Here is a 23496-nt window from a genome sequence, read left to right as displayed (position 1 = left end):
TAAATTCCCAGAACCAAAGCAAGGGAAGGCCCTACTTGACAATGCTTCCAGCTAGTGGCAGCTCTTGCAGGATTAACATATCAGCGAGGCGTGTCACAGCCGCCGAGTGGAAGGAAGGAATGTTCTGAAACGGTTTCTGTGGCGGTGGCAGCTGAGACTACGGGATGGTGGGGAGGGAGGGGAAAGACGACTCTAGCCTGCTAGAATTTGGAAGAACGTTCTTCCCTGTACAACAGATGATGGGGCAGGTATAGGTGAGAGAACAGGAGAGAGGTGGCCATGCAGGATGCAGCTGAGGGGACAGGTGCAAAGAATGCTGGAGGGGGTAGAGAGGGTTCAAACAAGGGTGCAGCGTGCAAGTCAAGCTGCAACTATCAGGGCAGGGTGATGGGGCTGTCCACACACAGTCCTCAGGCGCAACCGCCATGAATTAGATAAGTAGCCTTGCAAACTCTACTGTCCCTGGCGCCAGTAATGCCTTTTGACGGGCGAGTAAAATGTCATTCAGTTTTTTCCATTGCCACCATCATTCGCATTAGTGCAAAGGGCAGGAAAGTAGGTTTTATGACTGGGTAGTCAATTTCATGTCACAGGGTTTCAAGAGATTTAAAAACTGCAATAATACACCCTCGCTGGTGATCTGCATTATCTCCATCACAGGTATATTCACACATAGATATATTAAAGTCCTAGGCACATTGCTCATGTCTGCATGACTATTTTGCCAAATGGGGGATGGCAGTATGCTTTTCTTTCTTTCTTTCTTTCTTTCTTTCTTTCTTTCTTTCTTTCTTTCTTTCTTTCTTTCTTTCTTTCTTTCTTTCTTTCTTAAATCTCCTGAAATCCCAGTGGTTGAACCTAACATTACGAAGTGCATTGGTTCCCAAAACCAGCCATGCATTTTATTATTATTAATCATGTTTATTAGGATAGAGCTTAAGAACCTTGTTTATGTTCTGGTTTCAGTTCAGAATCCTATCAGACATGACGGGATCATGACCATCCCTAACACTACACTAAGTCAAACCTGATTGTCAACCTAGCTGCCAGAGTTTGTACCCAGGGGGTCAGGCAGGATGGTACTCGGGTGACTAGCCCAAAACACCACCCATGCCACTGAAGCCTCGGTCCTAGCTCGAGCACACTTAGTATGTATACATCCACCAGAGCTGGAATTACACCTCCCGGCTACTGTGTAGATGTGCCCCTATTGACTGCACAGCATCTGGGATTTGTTCAGAACACTCATAGCCCACTGGAGCCAGGAGCTTTTCCATTTTCATGGCTTCATTCAAGACCTCCACTGGAAACCTGTGGAATTCCATGGTGGACAGCTGTGTAACTGGAGAGACATGGCCATTTTCATCCCTATTTTAACCCCATTTACTCTACTGGGGATACATGAGGGCTGAATTTCACCCATGATGTTAAATTGCAATGTAGAGTCTTAAAAGTAAAGATGTGTTTGAATCTTGGATCTCATATATTCTTTTTACATTGATGAATCCTGCAGTTTATGACCTAGGAAATTAAGGGTCTCTCTACACTACAATTAGACACCTGTGGCTGGCCTGTGCCAACTGACTCAGGCTCACAGAGCCTGGGCAAAGGGACTGTTTTATTGCAAGGTAGACATTTGGGCTTGGGTTTGGACCCACCTGGACTCCAGCCCCAGCCCAAACATCTACACCACAGTTAAACAGTCCCTTAGCTTGAGCCCTGCTGGCCTAAATCAGCTGGCCCGGGCCATCTGCAGATTTTTAATTGCAGTGTAGACACACCCAAAAGAAACAATATGGGGGCATAAGTGACACAGCAGATTAGTACCCTTGTCTTTCAGCTCTGGAGATGTGAGTTCAAATCCTGCCTCATGGTTACCAGTGAACACAAAGAATAGGAATTTCCTCCTAGGATTAAATGCTGGCCAATGCCACAGCCCCTTTTGCCTGCTCCAGGGATGAATTTGGCACATACATTGTGGCCAACTCTTGTAATTTTTAACAGGAGTCTTGTGGTTTTTGGTGTTTTTATTATTATATAAACATTGCAGCTTTTTTTCTTTTTCTTCTTTTTAAGTTTCTGACCTTCCTGGCTGGAGAGAAAAGCTTGAACATGTGAACCCTAAATGCTCAAAACCCAGAAGGGAAATAAACAGAATCCAAAATGTATTCGTAAAAAAACCCTCAAGATTTTTATGTTAATCTCATGATTTGGGGAGGCCTAGCTCATGGATTTTGAATCCTTGGGGTTGGCAATACTGCCATTAGTTATTATTATTGTTAATTATTATTTGTATTTCCTAGCAGGCCCAGCTATGAGCCCAGGACCCTATTTGCTAGCACTGTACATAACAAAATGATGCCCCTGCTTCAAAGAGTTTAGTGCTATTGTTGTTCTTCCAACATTTTCAGCTTTAGGGGAAACTCTTATGCAGCAGAAAGATATTCATTCAAGCACATGGGGTTTGCTGTTCACCTCTGGCATAGAGGATAACATGACAAGAAAAATACTCCAATCTATGGAAAAGCCCCGAGAGCTTTGCAGAATCACCGTAGCACAAATGCTAGTGTTTTGGTCCATTCCCACAGAACCCTGTAGTGCTGTCCTACAAGGGGAGACACGTGATGTTTGCCCCGGGTCAGAGGGCAGAATGAGCCTGATAAATGCCTGCGTCCAGAGGGGAGATAGGAAGATGATGTCACGTCTCTGGACCTCCCTGAGCCTGGAGCTGGAGGGACATCTGAACATGCGTGTGTGATCGAGATCAGCAGAGCAGAATGTTTCACCAGCCGGCAGCTACGAAAGCCAAAGAAGATGAGGCTTTGTGATTTGTTTTTTTCTTCCCCATACTTTGTTTTTATCTCCACAGGCCAAAGTAAACAAGTCACACTAAAAACAACAGCCTCATCTGCCCTGTCCTGCCTGCTGCCGCCCCTGCCTTTGGTTCTGAGTCTGGTGACACTTCATTTGCATGCTGTGCTCCTGACCTTTCTTTGCTGGGAATGGCCTGGGCCCTTCGCCACGGATCACTTGACTCTTGTGCTCCTCATGCTGTTAGGTACAGTGCAGCTGGATAAGCCACACACCCCCATCCTCCCCCATCCCCGCCCACTGCTGGCGACGTACAGTATGTCATCACCTTTTATTGCTAGTGAGAACTGACCACAACTGTCACTTACGGTCTGCTAGCAAATGTCAGCCCACAGGCTGCATTAGGGAATTGGGGGGTGGAGAGGGGGAGCACAGACAGAACAGGGTGTACGTTACTCTCCTTGTGGGAGACTGAAAGATGTTCATTCAGGAATGGACAGTTCAGTGATACCTCTTTGCAGGGTTCCGGCCTGGAAATAAACATTTCCAGGAACCCCTGGGAGAGGGGATTATCTCCTCTGCTGATCCCCATGCCGGGGCTTGGACAACCTGCCAGTTTTTCACAATGAACTGAATAAGCGAATGGCACATTTAGTGGGTGCTGTCCTTTTTTAAGTCATACAATGCCTTTGCCATGATTTTGTTCACACACACACACACACACCTCTCCCGGCCCTTCCCCCAGGTCCCCTCTCCCTCTCTCATTCTCTAATTGCACTGAACACATATTAATTAGTTCAAATGGTCTCTGATCCTGCCAGCTGCTGAGTCCCTTCTATTCCCCTGTACTTGGGGTGGGGGCTCTCATGGTCTTACAGCCACCAGCGTCCCCACTCTGCAGGTACCCGGGACACCATGATCTTCCCAGATCTTCTTTGCTGTTTGAAAATGTTACCCTGTGGTGAGTGTGTGCTACAAGAGCCCCTCTGTGCTGGGCCACAGAGGCTCTGACTCTGATATAGAGCAGTGATGCTTTAGTTGAAGCTGTAGCCCCTCGTATGTTTATCTCTGCAGGTCTCTGGGTCAATCCCTGCTAGGTCAGCTAAGACGACAGCCCTCACAAAAAGACAACATCCCCATCAGTTGGGGTAGGAGCAGAACTTGGGAAGGAGGCAAGGCCCGGCATGGCCGGGTGTATTTGGATCTCAGCCTCCTGGGCAAGGAACTGTACTGGCTCCGTGGGGACTATTATATGTCAGGTTTGCTCCCTCAAGAAGCAGGCTGCTATAATTACCCCAATCACAGGCTGCTGTGCATTTTCTTTTTTAAACTGGCTGTTGTCTTGGAGGGGAGATAATGTTTTAGGTGAAGAGTGACAGGGGAAGGAAAGGTGTCCATGAGTGTCAGGGTGGGAGAGGCAATGGAGGGCTGGTTCTGATCTCACCCTGGTTTTACACTGCTGTAACCATTGACTTTAATGGTGGTATTCTTGATTTATACCCCCAGGAGAGAGGAAACTACCAACTCGATTCTGACTAGAACTACAGACTTGTACATGGGCGCTGGGCACAGTTGCCAACTTTCACACAGTAAATAAGCACCCTGACTTTCACAATAAGACAAAAATCAAGCTAATCCCATTTCAAAACAAGGTCAAAACAAGCCAATCCCTAAGAACCCCAACACTCTAGGTGACTAGACCCCACGATGTGCAGTCCGGGACTGTGGTGGGCCCGCTGTGCACCCCTGACTCTCTCCCCCCTTGTCCCTGCTTGCCCCTTGCCTCTGCTTGCCAGGAGCCGATCAAAAAAAAAAAAAAAAAAAGAAGCAACAAGCTACAAGCCAAAAACTAGCCCAATTTCTGTGGTTTCTTCGCGGATTTGGCATGTCTGGCACTGGGAGGAGTAAGCCCCCATCTTACGCTCCTGCATAGGCAAGCAGGACCACAAAGGTGTGACTGGGCACTGCATGCCTCTTTCTTCCCCCGGCCCTGGCCAAAGCAGGCAGGAAGCCTTGGCACTGTGCCCCAGCCCACCAACCAGCACAGCTCTGCCAGTGCAGTGGGTGTCGTCACTTGGTGCTCGTATAGAACAGCAAATTACTGCTCCCCTGGAGCAGGAGGGAAGCAGGGAAGGAACTGTACCTCCAAGGGATATCACTGAGGCACAATGCCCCCCTCAGGCTATGTCTGGTGCAGTGCATTTTGCATGAAACCCCCTAGTTCAGGGCGGTGACTAATGTCTCACAATCAAGCCCTGAGCAAAATACAAACTGAAGACACTGATACCTTGTCTACACTAGGGAAATTTGCCACATTGAGTAATATTTGTTCCACCAGCACAGTTGTGAAAGCCACCCTCTCCGCAGTCATTTCACAACCATGCCAGCAGCCATGCTTCACAGATTATGCTTTTTCAGAGTTTACTATCAGTTGTTGAACTTGATGTCAGTGGAGTGAACTGCAGATTTTCACCAGTGTGACAGAGAGCAGAATCTGACTGTGAAAGGACAAACAAGCTGAATAATAGGCAATTAAAATCAGTGCCCCCGCAGGTCACAACACAGCCAAACCTACTGGGGAATTACAAGAGCTGAAGATACTTGGGTTTAATAAGGATGAGTCACACAGGCCCTTTGCTTCTGAGTCCTGACCAATTGACAGCACATGTACAGAGGGTGGGATCAATGAGGGAGGAGACATGGGAACGGTAAAATGGGGATCTGCATATAACAAGGTGTGATGGGGAGGATCAAATCTTCTAGTGAGCACAACCTAGAACCTATCCTCTGAGATTCAGCATTAATTTAGCAACCCCAGACCAAGGCAGTGGTCACTGTGATGTTTCTCCCTCTAATTATCTTTGTTTCCTGACACAAAGAGAAGGGATTTCTTTTTCTTTCTATTCTTTTGGTTGCTAGGCTGATCACACAAACCTTATACCCAGGAGACTTCTGCACCTAGAACAAAAGGGATATTTTAAACCTAGAACGTGCATGGAAAGAAAAAGGGCCAGGTTTTCAATTCAGCTGCACTAGTGTAAATCTTCAGTATTATGATGATTGATTCATATTACAGTAGCATGCAGGGACTCCAGTCAGGACCAAGGCTCCGTTGGGCTAGGCACAGTACAAACACACTGCGGGAGACAGTCTCCCTTCCCCAAAGAGTCTGCTGATTGAAAGCAAGGGATGCCAGGTTCATTTACACTAGTGTAACAGAGACTTGGCTCATGGGGCCTCACTTCAAGCAGGAGCTTATTGGATATGGAATGACAACCTATATTTAACATACACGGCTACCTGCCATCTAGTCTCAGAACAAATAAATCAGGTGGGACCAAAAAGGGTGGGGATTCCTGAGCCAGGAATGAGAAAACACTTGGATAGTGAACGGTCTAGAACTGGGGTCCAATATTAATATATTGATAAATGAATTAACAAATAATTAAGGTAGTTCCTTCTCTCCCTCCTTCCCCTACCCCTGTTTCATGTAACTCTCCGGGAGCTATGTCCCATGAAGCAATATCTCCTTTTAAAAACATGTGACCGAGAAAAGCTATCTTATCGAGCTGGATTGTGAGCTATTTACTCAGGTTTTATTCAGTGCTTACTCAGGCAAAACTGATAGTAAAATCAATGAATAAAGACTGAGTAAATGCCTTCAGGATTTGGTCCTGGATCATGTAACATTTATGAGCCCAGTTACACCCAGGGGTTTGAGAAGCAAGTGTTCAGGTTGCAGTGGTGAGATTCAGAAAGGGTGAGTAATGCTTTCAGCTGGGTGGCTCTGATAGGAATAAGGACTGAAACCTCGGGGCGAAAGAGAGCCCTTCCCTCCACGCCCAAGGTTGCCTGAAGGGTTTCCTCCTCTTTGTGGACCTAAAAAATCAAGCAAAAAGAAAAGGAGGACTTGTGGCACCTTAGAGACTAACCAATGTATTTGAGCATAAGCTTTCGTGAGCTACAGCTCACTTCATCGGATGCATTAAGTGGAAAATACAGTGAGGAGCTTTATAGACACACAGAACAGGAAAAAATGGGTGTTACCATACACACTGTAAGGAGAGTGATCACTTAAGATGAGCTATTACCAGCAGGAGAGTGGGGGGGCGGGGAAGAAGACCTTTTGTAGTGATAATCAAGGTGGGCCATTTCTAGCAGTTAACAGGAACGTCTGAGGAACAGAGGGGGGAGAGGGAAATAAAAATGGGGAAATAGTTTTACTTTGTGTAATGACCCATCCACTCCCAGTCTCTATTCAAGTCTAAGTTCATTGTATCCAGTTTGCAAATTAATTCCAATTCAGCAGTCTCTCGTTGGAGTCTGTTTTTGAAGTCTTTTTGTTGTAATATTGCGACTTTCAGGTCTGTAATCGAGTGACCAGAGAGATTGAAGTGTTCTCCGACTGGTTTATGAATGTTATAATTCTTGACATCTGATTTGTGTCCATTTATTCTTTTACGTAGAGACTGTCCAGTTTGACCAATGTACATGGCAGAGGGGTATTGCTGGCACATGATGGCATATATCACAGTGGTAGATGTGCAGATGAACGAGCCTCTGATAGTGTGGCTGATGTGATTAGGTCGCATTTTCTCCAACTCCTCAGACAAAGACAAACACCTACAAGATCTCTATCAAGCATTCTTACAACTACAACACCCACCTGCTGAAGTGAAGAAACAGACTGACAGACCCAGAAGAGTACCCACCTACTACAGGACAGGCCCAACAAAGAAAACAACAGAATGCCACTAGCCATCACCTTCAGCCCCCAACTAAAACCTCTCCAGCGCATCATCAAGGATCTACAACCTATCCTCAAGGACGACCCATCACTCTCACAGATCTTGGGAGACAGGCCAGTCCTTGCCTACAGACAGCACCCCAACCTGAAGCAAATACTCACCAGCAACCACATACCACACAACAAAAACACTAACCCAGGAACCTATCCTTGCAACAAAGCCTGTTGCCAGCTGTGTCCACATATCTATTCAGGGGACACCATCATAGGGCCAATGAGAGACTGCTGAATTGGAATTCATTTGGAAACTGGATACAATTAACTTAGGCTTGAATAGAGACTGGGAGTGGATGGGTCATTACACAAAGTAAAACTATTTCCCCATGTTTATTCCCCCCCCCACTACCTCACCCCCTACTGTTCCTCAGAGGTTCTTGTTAACTGCTGGAAATGGCCCACCTTGATTTTCACTACAAAAGGTTTTCTCCCCCCCCCCCCCGCTGGTAATAGCTCATCTTAAGTGATCACTCTCCTTACAGTGTGTATGATAACACCCATTTTTTCATGTTCTGTGTGTATATAAATCTCCTCACTGTATTTTCCACTGAATGCATCCGATGAAGTGAGCTGTAGCTCATGAAAGCTTATGCTGAAATAAATTGGTTAGTCTAGCCACAAGTACTCCTTTTCTTTTTGCGAATACAGACTAACACGGCTGCTACTCTGAAACCTAAAAAATGAAGGAGACTCTTGCACTAGCATGCACTTGAGAGAAGCAAATATTTATCTAAGGAGAAAAGACTTGGAAGGGATTTCCCTGAGGCTCCTTTTGCTGCCTATACATTTCAAAGGACCGGGTTGAAGCTGCAGGATTCAGCTCTGGAATTTGAACACCTGGAGCCCAGGAAGGGGGTGTTTGGAACCGTGGGTTGGGACGGTCTATAGTAAGGATCCCTACCTTCCAGACCAGGTTTCCCTGCTGCTTGAGCCTGCCATGAAGTCAGGTGTTTGTGAGACTGCAGGTAATTTTCATAGTAACCACTGTGATGTCACATTGTCCTCGCTACAGTGACATCACTGCAGGATCAAACCTGAGGAGGAGGCAGGTTGGGGAAGGAGGGAAGCCCCGGTTCAAACACAAAGGGATGGGAGAATTGGTGGTCATGGCTCATAAGGGTAAAATGCCTTTCTATGTAGTGTGATGTGGCTGGAAATTTACTCCAAGATGAGGTCCCACTTGAAAGTGTAGAGCTGATCCTGTGCGGTGCTGAGTGCCCTCAAAGTCCATTGAAGGTCTGGCACCAACTCAGGGCCCACCCTGTCAGGAAAGGCTTGGATCTCTCTAGTGTTCTCAGTCCTTTTTAAAACTAATACTTATCAATGAAGAAAATGATTAGATTCTGGATAGTTGTGGTGGCTTTGGCAATGACTGGGTTTAACCATTTCCCTGCCCAAGCTGTGCTGTGCCTCTGCAAAGCCCTGCTATTATTTTTTGGGAAGGGGGAATGCTGAACTACGCAGGGCATACACAGGCCTTTCACTACAGAAGCCCTTATCACAGCCCTATGTAGCATGAAGAATGCAAAATACTTTTCATTGCAACACTCTGGGCTGTGTTTCTGGCTGACGTTAACCATTTTGTTTCATCTCGGACACCTGCAGTGATGGGTCCCCTGGAGCAACCAGAGGAATGAGGTTCTGGAACAGCCTTCCACTAGGAGTAATGGGGGCAAGAAACCTAACTAGATTTAGGATGGAGCTTGATAAATGTATTAATGTGGGGTTGCCTGTGATAGCAAGGGACTGGATAATCCAGGAGATCTGTTACAGTCCAGTGTTCTTATGTTCTTCACCAGAAATCTTTATCTGCATGGTACAACGAGCCATAAAACTATCATACTTTTCAAATACCCCACCTAGTTGCTCCAGCCCTGACCTGGAACTACCTTCAAGGAGTTGTAGAGGGTACAAATGGAAAGGACCTATCAAGGTATGCTATTGCCATTCCCTGCCAATGTAGGACTGGTCTCCAGGATACATTTTCTAGTGCTCGGTCCCGTCTCATTTTAAATGATCTAATCTAGCAGGGGAATGCTCTCAGTATTTTACATCTGTTTCTCTGAAGTCCCGCTGGAACACTGGCACTGGAGATCAGCAACCAAACGGTTTAACAAAGCTGTAAATAAGTGCATGACAGCACCTCCTAAACAGGCCTGTTCTGTGGCAAAAGTACATTATTCATTCAGGATACAAGGGGGCGGGGGGTGTGAGGTAATATCTGTCATTGGCCCAACTTCTCTTGGTGAAAGAGACAAGATTTCAAGCTAAACAGAGCTCTTCTTCAGGTCTGGGCTCTGTGTAGCTTAAAAGCTTGCCTCTTTCACTAGTAGAAGTTGGGCCAGATTCAGATTAAGTTGGGCTTAAATTAAGCCGGAGCTGTCCGGAGCAGAGGTCTGGTAAACATTTCCAAGCCCCAGTGTGCCTCCCATGGAGCTGAAGCCCCAAGCCCCAGTGCACCCACCCCCAGGGGGCTGAAGCCCCGTGCCCCACACCACACAGGGCAGAAGCCCTAGCCTCACCAGCCTGCAGAGCAGAAGCCCTGAGCTCCACTCACCCTCCCCCCACCCCAGCCCAGATGCTGAAGCCTGGAGCCCTGAGGCCTCCTGCTTCCCCTCTCCTCCCCCACCCTCCCCTCTCCCCATTTGGTCCTGGAATTTTTATAGCATGGCGGGAACGACATGTCCATTATTTATCATATCCGGGAAATAATCTGTGAGAATTTAAGCCCTGAGTTGGTCCAATAAAATATATTACCTCACCCACTTGATCTCTCTAATATTCTGAGACCAAGATGGCTATAACGATGCTGCAAGCAGTATTCATTCAAGACAGTGATATGTTGTTTGCAATGTGATCAGACAGAAGAGCAGACGGATTGTTTGAAAACCATTAGAATGATAGCCCTCGATGGTGAGATGAAACAGAGAGAGGGCCCTATCCTGGGAAGTGCTAAACACTCTCAATTCCTGCTGGATTCAGGAGATGAAGGTGCTCAGTCCCTCATTGGATCAGGCCCCAAGAGAGGAAAACCTTATGCAAAAAAGGTTATGCAAACTCAAGAAGGTTTTGCATCCTGCCTGCTAATGCATGGTTGGTGGCTTTGTTTTGTTTCCAAATCTTGGAGGATTTATCAGCAGTGTTTGGGGGAAAGTGTGAGACATGCAACCAGCCAAAATGACAGCAAATCAACGGCAGAAGCAGTACCATAAATACTCTTTATTTAAACACATGTCAAACAGTAGGGCCTGTAATAAATACTCAGACTTTGTACATACATATTTTCATATATCTCTCTCTCTAGCTAGCTATAAGAACAAAAATATATTTACATTTCTTTACTCCATATTTTTATATAAACAATTGTGCAAAAATGACCTTACCAAGGACAGTAAACAAAAAACTATTTCCCCATGCACTCTCACTGGCACCAGCAATATTGCACAGGACTTCAGATATCCTTTCCTTCCACTGGGAAGATGAGAAGATGGGAGGAAAGCTGTCATTATGTTAATGGAGGACCTGCAAGCCCATTTTTGTGATTCAACAATATTCTGTCAAGGTCTGACACCTTGCAAAATATTGGTCCTGATTCTTCACTCCATTACACTATGATTCCTGTGTAAAATTGGAGTCAGAGTGGTGCATCGTGGTTATTTTGGCACAATCTTACGAATAGCCCCTGGCAGCACTTTACAGGCAAGCTGGCCCAAGGAATTCTACAGTGCAGCCTGTAGCTGCCTTCATATTTAGTACAGATAGAAACTACAGCTCCCACTATGCTCTGTCTTGATCCAGGCTGTGTCACTGAGACCTGCTGGGGTACTTCTACGTTAAAGATTAGGCTAGTTCATAGTCTGCTCTGATCCTACAGCTGATACATACGTGGACTGCTGTGCCCAAGCAGAGCCTGTTGTAGCTTCAGAGCGGCATTCCCCGCTTGTAGTATCACAAGAAGTGGCTGGTCCTGTGCACTCCCTTCAGTACCCACTGGGTATGTCTACACTGCAATTAAAAGCCTGCAGCTGGCCCGTGTCAGCTGATTTGGGCTTACAGCACTTGGGCTAAGGGGCTGTTCAATTGTGGTGTCGACATTCGGCTGAAGCTGGAGCTCTGGGACCCTCTCACCTTGCAGGATCCTAGAGCCTGGGCTCCAACCCAGGTCTGAATGTCAAACACAATTAAACAGCCCCTTAGCCCAAGTCAGCTGGCATGGGCTGGCCACAAGTTTTTAATTGCAATGTAGACATACCCATTATGATCAGTCATAGTTATAGGTGTTACCATACCCACTATCATGAGAGTGATCAATTAAGGTGAGCTACTATCAGCTCTCTCGTGATAGTGTGGATGGCAACACCTATTTTTTCATGTTCTCTGTGCATATATCTATATCTTCCTACTGTATTTTCCACTGCATGCCTCCGATGAAGTGGGTTTTCGCCCACAAAAGGTTATGCTCACATAAATTTGTTAGTCTCCAAGGTGCCACAAGTACTCCTCATTCTTTTTGCTCAGTATGGTGTCAGTTACTGATAACAAGGTCATGCAGGAACCTTGTTCCATCCTACTTTATAGGGGAGGGCAGTTTCCATTACACAGGTGGGCTCAGAGATCCCAGACAGCAGAAAGTGAACCTAGCAAAGGGAGAGTAAACAATGGAGGGAGCCTGCAGCCTGGGGAGATGACCTATTCCATAAGTTGATCTCATTGGGAAACAGATTTGCCAGGCTGGTGAAAAGAAGCAAGCAGAACAAGTAGAAGAGAAAGGCGAGAGAAAGCCAATCTTTCCTGTTTGCCAGCCTCAGTGTTTCTAACTCCTGAAGACTGGGCTGTTGTAACACAAGAAGGCAGGGAGATTCAGTGGGAGGATCTCAGCATTCTGTTAGCTCTTGCTCAGCATTGTCAAAATTGGTAGGCCTCATGCACTGGCTAAAATAGGTCCTTTATAGTAAGTAAGTAAATAAATAAAGGGCTTGAAAAATGTAGAGCCTTGTGACATTGCCAAGCTGGAGAGCATGGTATGTGCTCACTCACCCTTTGGTTACCTCTCCAGAGAGGCAGGGGCTCTTTCTTGTTTCTTAACTTCTTTAAATTTCATGCTGCTAATATTTCTGGATATTTGGTAACTAGCTCTCCTCCTCCCTTTCCCTGCCTCCGCGCCGTGTCTCAACACAACTCTTGCTCTCATCTTTAATGTGCCCAGCACATTAGACTTCAGCCATTTAGGAGCTAAACACCTGGCCCAGAATGCAGAGGAATGGGGGTAGATTTACATGTACAGTCAGTGGAACCTCAACTGTTTGCCCTTGATCCTTCAGCTCACAACCTTGGCTCCTCTATATACATCCATCCATACATGCCCTTTTGATATCATGCTATAGTATAATATGCATTGACCTGCAGTGCCTTTCATCACTAACTTCCTATAGCAATCAGCTGTTTTCTGATTTTGGGGATATGACTTAGCTAGATTCTACAGCATATACCATATGTCTGAACTAAGGAAAGCACAGCTGAGAGAGAGAGAGAGATTCCATAGTAACTAGAGATGGGCATAGAGCAAAACCCTGCTTTCAAAATTCACCATAGGCAGAATCAAAGCCCAGGGTCCTGAACTTGTGGGAGTGAAATATAGGTGTAAACCTGGACTTCTCCAGATCTTGGGGTGTTTGGAATTGGCCCATTACAGAAAAAGGTTTGAGCTGTGAGAATTCCCCATAACTGGGGCTCTGGATCAGCATACTTCTCATAGGTTAATTGTACACACATCAATAATTCTCTGATATTGACAATTCATCTTCTGAGGCCAAGGCATCTCACAAAGCAAAAGCTCTCCAGGAATGTCTCCAATGAAGCAAAAGACTGACACAGTGGAGGGACTCTACATACTATGTCTGCTTTGGAGGACGGAGCGAAGACAGCTCCTGAAGTGGAAAATGCAGCTACCAGAGTAAAAAAAGACTCAGGGGTCTGCAGCTACACCATTATTCGGCAACACTGCTAAAGCAGGAATTACAGCACCAAGACTTACAAGAATTCAAAGAATTACACAACTGAGCATGGATGTTATGCAAAACTCTATTCATCCAAAGTGCAATAAGCAATAGATGGGGAGGGCACTTATCCCCCACTATAAAATATATTCACAGGGACTATACATATACATACACAAGGGGTACAAAATATTCTACTTGCCTCTGGTGCAATCTCAGTGACACGGCAGTGTTTGTGGGAGGTACAAACCAGCAGCACAGAATGTAGGCCTGTGTGTTTTCAGTGGAGCACATTATTTTAGGTCTGGACAAGGTATTTCATTTCAGTGACAGTGGAATTCTCTAGGATTTATTTTTCCACGAGTGAAAGCAGCACAATGCGTATTATACACTCTGAGCCAGATCCTCAGCTAATATAAACAGACAAAACTGCACTGAAGTCACTTTACACCAGCTGGGGATCTGGCCCAGATACTTTATCTATATATACCTGTTTCTGCTGTTTTTTAGGATATTTTCTTCATTACAAAATAAATGACCAGGCAAGAGGTTTTCCTTTCTGCATTTTTTAATCTCCACATGGCAGTTTCTATAGGGGCCCATTTATTGTGTGTGTTATATTGTAACTGGTTGGGTCCATGACAGTTTCATTCTCTGAACTGTCATGTTTCTATGGAAAGTCAACAGTTTTCACTGAGCCAAGTCCAATGAGAGTTTTGGCTGAGTAAGACTGAGTAACACATGACTAAGCACCTGAGAATCTGACCTATTGTTTGGTGGATTTCCAAAGAAGTTGCTGATCCTTTCCTTCAGCTTCAGCTAGTTTGAGACCTCCACAGCTCACACCCCACCTGTGTTGACGTCAGAGAGAAAAGTAAAACCTGAAGCAATTGTCAGGTGATCTACACGCAAATCTCAGGACTAATGATGCCTCCTTTACCCATCCTGTCTGTGTTGATCAGTGCCACCATATCCCGGTCATCTTCCCAGCCTTGCCTCACAGTGAATAACCTATTGCTTCCTGACCCTTCCATCTTCCAGTGCTTGGAACAGCCCTGTGGTTCTGAGACAAGCCATGTCCCTGTTCACGCCTCTTCTTCAGATACACACAGCAAGAGCATTTGAAGTTTTAATATCAAATAGCCAAACAAATGTGGTCATTGACAAAATATGCACAACACTAGCAATGAGGGTGTGGCATTGTTTACACTCAGGGCCCACTCCTATTCCCACTGAAGTCAATGGAAGTTTGGCAGTAACGTCTATGACAGAAGAACTGGGCCCTTGCTAAAGAGAATGTCACCCTGCCACTTGTGAGGGGTTGCCGTTTCCCCCCTACTTGGCCCAATCAATCTTATAAGCTACCCTATCCTGGTGTGTATCCTCCATGTCACATGTGCATGTAATTCCATTCATGAGGGTATATTCATATTCCAAACACTGACAGCGATTGTTGGTTGCTGGCTGTTCAGACTAAAAAACACAGGAGAGGAAATCGAGAACCACAACTTGTACCTAATTTTTTACTTACTCTGGACTGCTATATAATAATAATTAATATACACACACACTGATGCAGCATATGCAACATGTAGATAATGAATGTGTGTGTTTACATGCACCTACTGTACTGTACAATAGCATTCTGTATCTAAATCCTCATACTACACAAAACGAGCTTCATTAACAAATGGCACCTGAGTTTCTGAGTTCCTAAATCTTGCACTGTGTCAGGTTTCATTCTGCTAGGACAGTGTGTTAATGTTTATCTGGAAAGAGATTGTTTTTGTAGACCCAGTGACTCCCCTAACAGCAATTGCATGTACCCTGTAACGTCATCACTATGTGTTTGCTTCAATGGGACTGGCTGTATTTTAAAGGCTTAATATGGGAATTGAACTGTGCACAGGATCTGCTTACAGCCTGACATCAACAGCAGGGAGCGATGCACCAGGCAACTTCCTTAAAGCAAACCCTGTTCTCTGCTTGGTGCTAGGGGGCAGTCAATGCCAGACAAGCAGGGATATCTTGGAAGTCATCTCCCATAGGAGGGAGACAGCTAGTGAAAGAGGAAGAAGCTTTCTCAGGCCACATTCTCTTTCTCTGTATATACTTTGGGCTCAGCCCTGCAGTCCTGACCCAGGCAGAACTCTTTGTAATGGCAACCACACCTCCCATCCTCTAAAGGAGGATTCAAGGATCCGGCTCTTTTAGCCACTCTTCCCAGAGGACCATGCCCACTTTGCTGGGGAGAGGGAGGAGCACCCATTTCAACTCCTCTTCCCTATAAAATGCCAATAGTTGAGACAAGGCTTCATGGACACGGTTCAAAATGTCTCAGAGCTGAATTCACCCTAGCACCTTGTATCACCATTGCTACCAGTGCAAAGTGAGCGTCAAAACAAAGCAGAATGGCATCGTTTACACCTGCTTTGAACTTACTTCACAATGGGGCAAATGACTACACAAGGTGCAGGTCAATGGCGAATTGGACCCTAAAGGGAATGTGGGTGCTAAACAGTTATCTCTACAATCCTTCCACAGACTTCTGCAGGGTTGAACGCTCCGCATGTTTAAAGAATGCCTGGTATTTTTATTTTAAATTTTGTTGCCATTATTTTTTATTTCACATTCCACATTTTTAGAGGCGATTTGAATCATTCCACTCCCCCCCCCGCCCCGAATTCCTTCATTTTCCCGCACACACACACTTTTGTAGTCTCTGAGCTCGCATCACCTTGTCAGAAAAGCCATGACATGGTGGCCCCCCTTTAACTTGCAGATACTCCTTTGCAAAGTAGCACAATAGTGCAAGTGTGTGTACTGTGACTGCAAGGTCTCTGCTATAAATAGTCCCACTTCATTGTGTTGCATGGTGTCTGGCTTTGTCTTTTAATTTGGCCTTCTCCTTTAAGGACAACTGTTAAAGGTGCAAAAGATAACGCAGCATTGTTTTTGTGGAGATTTGCCTTAGCATTCTTCTAATTTCACAGATGCAGTGAGTCTCTCCGTTAATCACACTTCGCAATTGGCCCCTAGCTGCAGAAAGGGCTGTCAGAAAGCCCCATGCATTTTGCTCCAAACTCTGCTGCAGCATGTCCCTCCCGGTCACCTCTCTTGAACCTGACGGCAGGCTTTTTACTGTTTTAATAACCACCTTGCATGGTGTAAACACTAATCCCAAGCATGACTATGCACAAATTGGAAGGTTTATGAAGGTGGTTCGGGCTACATATGCTTACTAGCTGCTAAACAAAGTGCTTTCTCCACTTGGAGGGTAGGTGAGTGAGTTGGGCAACAGGAAGAAACACTGTATATTCTGCAAAGAACAACTCAGCATACCTTTTACCAGTTTGGCCGGGGAGGGGGCTCCGCTACTTAGTTACATCCCTCTGGCATCTGCAGTTAACAGACACAACAAAAGATCTAACCTGAAAGAGAGAAAACTACAGATTTCTGATCAAGATGCAGAGACTTTAGCTTGTAAGAAATCAGTAGGCAAATCCTCACCACTCACTTGACAATCTCTGCAGCAGGCCTCACTTGAAAGGATAACGCTTAGGAGATCGAGCTTCCTGACTGCTCAGCAGCTCCCAGGAACCACAGGAAACTTCCCCAACTATGTGCCAAAAGTATTTTCAATACAGAAAGAACATAAGGCGAAGCCAATCTATGCTTTACATGGACAGCTTTCCAGGAGTTATCACAAATGATTTGCAAAGGCTCACTCAGAAATTCATTGGAAATACCAATTACAGTTAGTGACGATATTCTTGGTGGAGAGTTTTTTCAGGGCAAAGGCGTGGGTGAGCGGTGAAATAAATGCTGAGGTTGGGAGCAGCTCACCATTTGAAAACACCACGACTCTTTGCATTTGTTTTTTTGTTTTGTTTTCTCTGATATTTCTTCCCACTAAGACACTGTTCCAGGAAACTCCTTGTTGGAATCCTAGGGCACAGGTCAAAACAGTCTTGGTTGCCTAACCCATGCATGATTCCGAGATTGACCAAAAGCTATTTCAAGCAAATTAGTCAAAGCTCAAAGCAGTTCCCTAAGACAGCACACCTGTATTAACAGAGTGCAATAACAAAGCAGCAAAATAGAAACATACCAAGATATTAAGCATTCAGATACTGTGTTGAGGGATCTGGCATACAAATACATAGAACAGATTGGAATGGAAACTTTGTAAGGGACCCAGTGTGTGATCTTCCCCCACCTCAGTCTTTTTCACATGTTTTGAAAGGACCCTTCTCTTTCACATTCTCTTTGCAGCCATGCTGCACCCTTTTAAAAAAACATCTATGTAAGCCTGAAGGAAGAGTCCCGTTTTCTGATCACTGCTTCCTGCATCGAGAGGCTGCTCTGCTGAAGGGTAACAGTCTCCTCTCGCTCCCCCACAGGTCTCTGTACTCCTCCCCACCCGCACCTGTCCACTTGTGTCTGAGTATTAGCTTCCCATCTGACAGCCCCGGGGAGCTTGCAGCCAACATGAAGCAAGGTTTGCAAACCAGGAACAAAATGTAAAACCTGCCAAGAGGGAAAGCTAATAAATAAAACGGGGCCAGAAAAACAAAGACTGATCTACCCTTCCATATCCACTGTCTCCTGAGACCAAACACTCTCTGAATTAAATACACCTTGTTATTTTATTTTAAAGATTGGGAAAACCTTTAGCTAGAGGAATTTTCTGTGATTTTTAGCAGCACACAGGACAATTTTCCAGCTACCTTCTCCAGGAAATTTACAGTCATAGTCTTCTACATTCTCCCAAATTCCCCAGGCCTGTTTCTTTTTTTTAATGAAAAAGTCCTATAGAATTGAACAGAGAACATTAGTTTATTTGTTTCTTTAAATCAGCCTTCCAAATTTAACAGAAGTATCTCTCTTGTATAGAATTCTATAGAGCGATTCTATCTCCCCCTACAGAAATTATCTGGTTTCCTTTAAAAATCTAAAGGTTTGATGGTAATTTTAAAAGCACCCGACAGAACTTTGTTGGCTTCACCCTTGTACAATTCCAGAGGACTTTTCCATAAACAGGGATTTGTCCCAGACCCTCCATCTGAGGCTAAAATTGATTCATGTTTTGACCGCATGTTTCATTTGATTGTTTTGTTTTGTACATGAGAAATCATGTTCAAGAGCTGGTTTATTGGATGTGGAGGGGGGATTTCACTGTACAACAGCCTGGAGTGGCCTGGCTCATGATACGGTGTTCCTGTCCCTCATGAGATGGGGGACACAGTCGGAGATTACACAAAATGCTTTATAAGAGCACTATAAAGGGCAGACTGCCAGGCCCATGATCCCCTTAGCGCTGGGACTCCAGTGGGGGTGTAACCACCGTTGAAAGATGGGAAGACTAAAAGGGGAAATTTCAGGAGGGGGAAAATACAGCCCAGATGAATTCCCTCAGTGACCCCCAAAGCCCATGATTTAGAGCTTAAGCTCGCTCAGACCGGAGGGGTACAGCTCCGAGCACACTGAGTGCTTAACAAATAATACAGAACATAATGACCGGGATCAAACCACCCTTTATTTCACAGGTCATTGCCGAAGAGCCCCCACTGCGTGTCCTAGCCTACTCCACGCTTGGACCTCTGAGGCCACTGAGACCCAAATAGACAGGGGGAAAGCGCCTCTATTGTGAACACTGCCACTGAAGTGGCGTTGAAATGTCTTTAGAGTCCCTCTGTAAACGGAACGAGCTGTCAATGGGAACTGCTCACGGGCTACTCCCTGAGCTGAAACCTGTTGGAACCTGCCGAGCACTGCTCTGCCCACCTTTCCAATCAGTGCTCGCTCGCCTCCAGGGCAGAGCAAGCTCAGCCACGGGGTGGTGGCAGGGGAATCAGGTTCAGTGTGGCCAGAAGGGAAGTGCTAGTTATCGTGTTACAGCCCTTGCTGAGCTTCCCAGCCGCCCCCGCTCCCTGCTTTTGGATGATGTCAACTGCAGAACCCTAGTGCTAACAACTTTATAATTATGGGCTTAATCCTCATGAATTCCGCTGGCATTTAGGCTCAGACCTCTCCAGATGCCAAGAGGGAACAAAGATCGCAAGTGAAGAACACTATTAGCGTAGGAAGCCTCTAGTAATGGGGAAAGGGGCTGGTTTCTTTAGCATACGCGGACATTGCCCATTAGTTTCACAGCCAAGTCTTTGGGATTTAAATAATGCGCAGTAATGAAAATGTGACCATCATATTTGTGTGGGTGGAAGGGAAGCTCAGATCTCAAAGGAAGGGCAGTTGAAAGGTATGTTTACTGCACTAACATGAAGACTGAACTGGGATTAATGGGGATTTGGTGCGGGGGAGATGAGCCATTCCTAGCAGAACTGAGTATGAAGTCATTAGAGCATCACTTAAAGTTGTCACCATACTTTTATACAGTGGACAGGAATTTGGACAAACAGGTGCAGTGAGGTCATCCTTACACCAGTATTCACTGCACAAAGAAGTAAACTTCAGACTCGATTCCCCCAAACGACGGCAAATCGAGCCCTGACTCGTCCCCGAAGTAAAGGATCATCTTCCCCTCTGATGGGAGACAGCCCACTCACCAAAGGGACAGGAGTCCTGCTAGGCTTGAGGGCAGCAGTTACGTGCTTATTATTACTAGATCTCTGAGGTAGATAAACACAAACACCACAACAGTCATCAAGTCTTCAAGGGATGACCCTCATCCACAGTCTTAAAATAATCCCAGGTGCATATAAATATGTACTTGCCCGAGGATTTTGTACATCCTGCAAATAAACAACCCCCTCCCGCCCCTAAAGGGGGCACTCCCACATACTTGTATAAAGGTTGCTAGTTTTAGTTCTCTTGCAGTTACTACATTAAAGGTGCCTTTTTCATTGGACTGGGTTATTTTTGTTTTTGGTAAAGGCTCATCTCTCTACAATATGCAATCGTGTGTGCTATGACTGATGCTCTGGGACTCAACGCAACCGTTCAGCACAGTACCTTTACAGTGCAATAAGTCCTCACTGGCAGGTGGCCCCGCTCCATCACACAGCAATTCACACGTTTTGTCTTGTCCCAACTGATATCCATCGTCCTCCTCGTTGAAGTCACTTTTCCCGTTGCTGTTGGAATATCCATTGGCGTGCATCTTCAGGGCAGATCGCCGGAGGCACAGGAGCTCCTGGAAAGCATACCTGAAGTCCGGGCTTCTGCAGTAAATAAGGGGGTTGAAGCCGGAGTTGACGTATCCCAACCAGTTCAGGAGGATGTACAGGTAAGTGGGGATAATGTTGTCCTGTATCACGTGCACGATGTTGACTATGAAGAAGGGCAGCCAGCACAAAGTGAAGGTGCCCATGATGATCCCCAAGGTTTTCAGGGCTTTGTGCTCCTTCAAACAAAACTTGGAGGTTCTCCTGTGACTTCCTCTCCCGTTCTGCTCCTGCTGGTGGTTGTTCTGGTTATGAAACCTCCTTTCACATTTGTCTATCTTCTTCAACTGCTTCTTGGCTACCTGGAAGACCCTGGCATAGACGAAGACCATGACCACCAAAGGCAAGTAGAAGGAGATGATGGAAGAAGCGATGGCATAGGCTTGGTTGGTGAAGAAGTCACAGCAACTCTCATCTTTGTAACACTTTTCGGCTACCGGGCCCTCTGCTCTGTACCAGTGCATCTGGATAGGCAAGAAAGAGGTCAAAACAGACACTACCCAGACCACGAGGATGACAATCCTGGCTTTGCTCTTGGTCAGCAGGCTCTGATACTTGAAGGGGGAGGTGATGGCGAAATACCTGTCCACGGCAATGACGCAGAGGGTCTCGATGCTGGCCGTGACACACAGCACGTCTAAGGAGGTCCAGAACTCGCACCAGAAGTTCCCAAACTTCCACTGCTTCAGCATGATGTGGCTGGCTCCGAAGGGGACCACGGCCAGCCCCATCACCAGGTCGGCGCACGCCAGGGAAGTGATGAAGTAGTTGGTGACGGTCTGCAGCCGCTGGAACTTGGCGATGGCCGTGATCACCAGGATGTTGCCAAAGACGATGGCCAGCACGATCACAGACATCAGGATGCCCATGCCCACCATCCAGACGTCTTGCGACAGGCTGGAACTGCCCGTGTCCTCGCTGCTGCTCACATTGACCGCAGCAAGCCCCGGGCTGGTGGGACTCACCGATCCCATGGCTTCCTACCCGCAGCAGCGCACGTTCTGCGCTCTGCTCCCTGTTGACATGCAAGCCTCGGGCGGCCCCGCGACCGATCCCCCGCCGCACGGCGCCGGGGCTCTTCGCAGGCAAGTCTGGGACAGGCCGATGCCCACTGCGCAGCGCCGGCGCTCCGCTCGCGCTCTTTACACGCCGGCTGTCTCCTGCGCTCGGTGCCCGGTGCGCCTGGCTGGTGCCCTGGAGCAGTCACACGCGCGCTGTAGGAGATCCAAGCTGGCTCCCCGAGAAATGCCGGCGGTGGCTTGGCCGGGCTGGGGGCCTCTTGCAGTCAGACTTGTTGACAGACTGTTTGGTGGCTAGGGATTTGCATTTGTTTGTTCCCCCTTTAGCCTGCTCCCTCCCCTTCTGCAGCTGCAGCCTGGGCAGCTCCGACCCTGCCGGGAGTCTCGTCTACAAGTGTCCTGAGCCCGTTATGTGTTGGGGAGCTTATAGGAACAGCCAGCCGTGACATCAGGCAGCCCCCAGCCAATGGGCTGCTAGCAGGACACGGGGACACACACACACACACACACACACGGCTGACAGTGGTGACGGTGCTCCTGCTGGTCTGTCCCCTAGGGTGGTTCTCGCAGCCCCAGTGCCGGTCTCTCCCGGTGCCCTAGTTGACGGGGGAGCCTCCACTTTGATCCGCTGCAGCCTGCAGACGTCCCTCTCTCCTCACTCCCCAGCCCCGGCCACGGGTGCTTCTGGCAGAGCTCGCAGTCAGCCCGGATCGCTGCTTGCCCCGGTCCCATTTGCCTCTCAAAGCAGGGCGCTCCCTGGGAACACAGCCCGCAGGCTGATCCCTGGCTCCAGGCGCTTTTGCTGACAGAGGCAGGCGCGCCTTCCCTGGCGCTTTGGTTTCACTGTTGATACTTCGGCCCTTTTGCAGCGAAGGTTTCGAGTCTGCGACCGAGTGGCATTTTGCACAACTGTCTGCATTCACCCTCCCGCCTCACTTGTGCATTGCCAGCGAGGTTGGTTTGCGTGCGCCACGCTCCGTTCCCAGCGAACATTACTGCCTCGCGATCAAGAGAACTTCTCGCTAGTAAGTGCGTGCTAGGTCCCGAGAACTTCTCGCTAGTAAGTACGTGCTAGGTCCTTGTGTGTTTTCAGACACACAACTGCCGCAGCGTCCTGTGGAAGTGGATTGGCCCGGAAACCACCTGTGGAGCGGTGAAGTGAAAAGTTACAGATGCTCACTGTAAAAGAGAGGAAGAGGGATACTTTCTCAGCATACCTCGCCACCTAATCCCCTGGGGACCTGCCGCTGCATCGCTCGCAAAGCGAGCCAACAGCCTGTTGTTATTCCTTAGACCTGAAGTTTCTCTTCTTCAGCTTTAATTCAAATCACCGCGTAGCGCTGGAAATGGTACATTTCTAGTCTCCCTGCCAATCCGCCAGTACCCTGACATGCAGTTAGTTAGCATCACTGAGGCAGCTACCCATCTGTCTAGCTACTTTCAACGGTTAGCCAATTTACATCGGATATAGATCGGTATGTGTAGATATGATCGAAATCAAAGGTTTCGAGCAATAAGCGCAACGGCTTTGGTTGCTGAATTAGCCTTCGAAGTAGACTGTGTCTCTCTGTTTACAGCATTCATCTTCCAAAGCCTCCTTTTACATGCATGTCTAAACTTAGCACGGGATCTCTGAAACCAAGTCATATAACCGGTGTAAAGAAAACTTCCTTCCCGGTCAC

At 46.8% G+C, this 23496-nt stretch overlaps 1 protein-coding gene across 2 annotated transcripts in view; it reads right to left on the bottom strand.

The window, feature by feature from the left end:
- Positions 1-22828, bottom strand: part of ADRB2 (adrenoceptor beta 2) — a 63079-nt gene extending 40251 nt beyond the window's left edge. The window contains exon 1 of one of the 2 annotated variants that reach the window (XM_073355815.2): positions 20584-22828. In XM_073355815.2, the coding sequence (XP_073211916.1) occupies positions 20584-21769 (1186 nt within the window). In that variant the 5' untranslated portion in view covers positions 21770-22828. The remainder of the gene's footprint in view (positions 1-20583) is intronic. The other variant, XM_073355816.2, reaches the window with a different exon arrangement.
- Positions 22829-23496: the final 668 nt, after the last annotated feature.

Source organism: Lepidochelys kempii, chromosome 8, assembly GCF_965140285.1.
Source record: "Lepidochelys kempii isolate rLepKem1 chromosome 8, rLepKem1.hap1, whole genome shotgun sequence".
Taxonomy (NCBI): domain Eukaryota; kingdom Metazoa; phylum Chordata; order Testudines; family Cheloniidae; genus Lepidochelys; species Lepidochelys kempii.
This window is presented reverse-complemented; position numbering and strand designations above follow the sequence as displayed.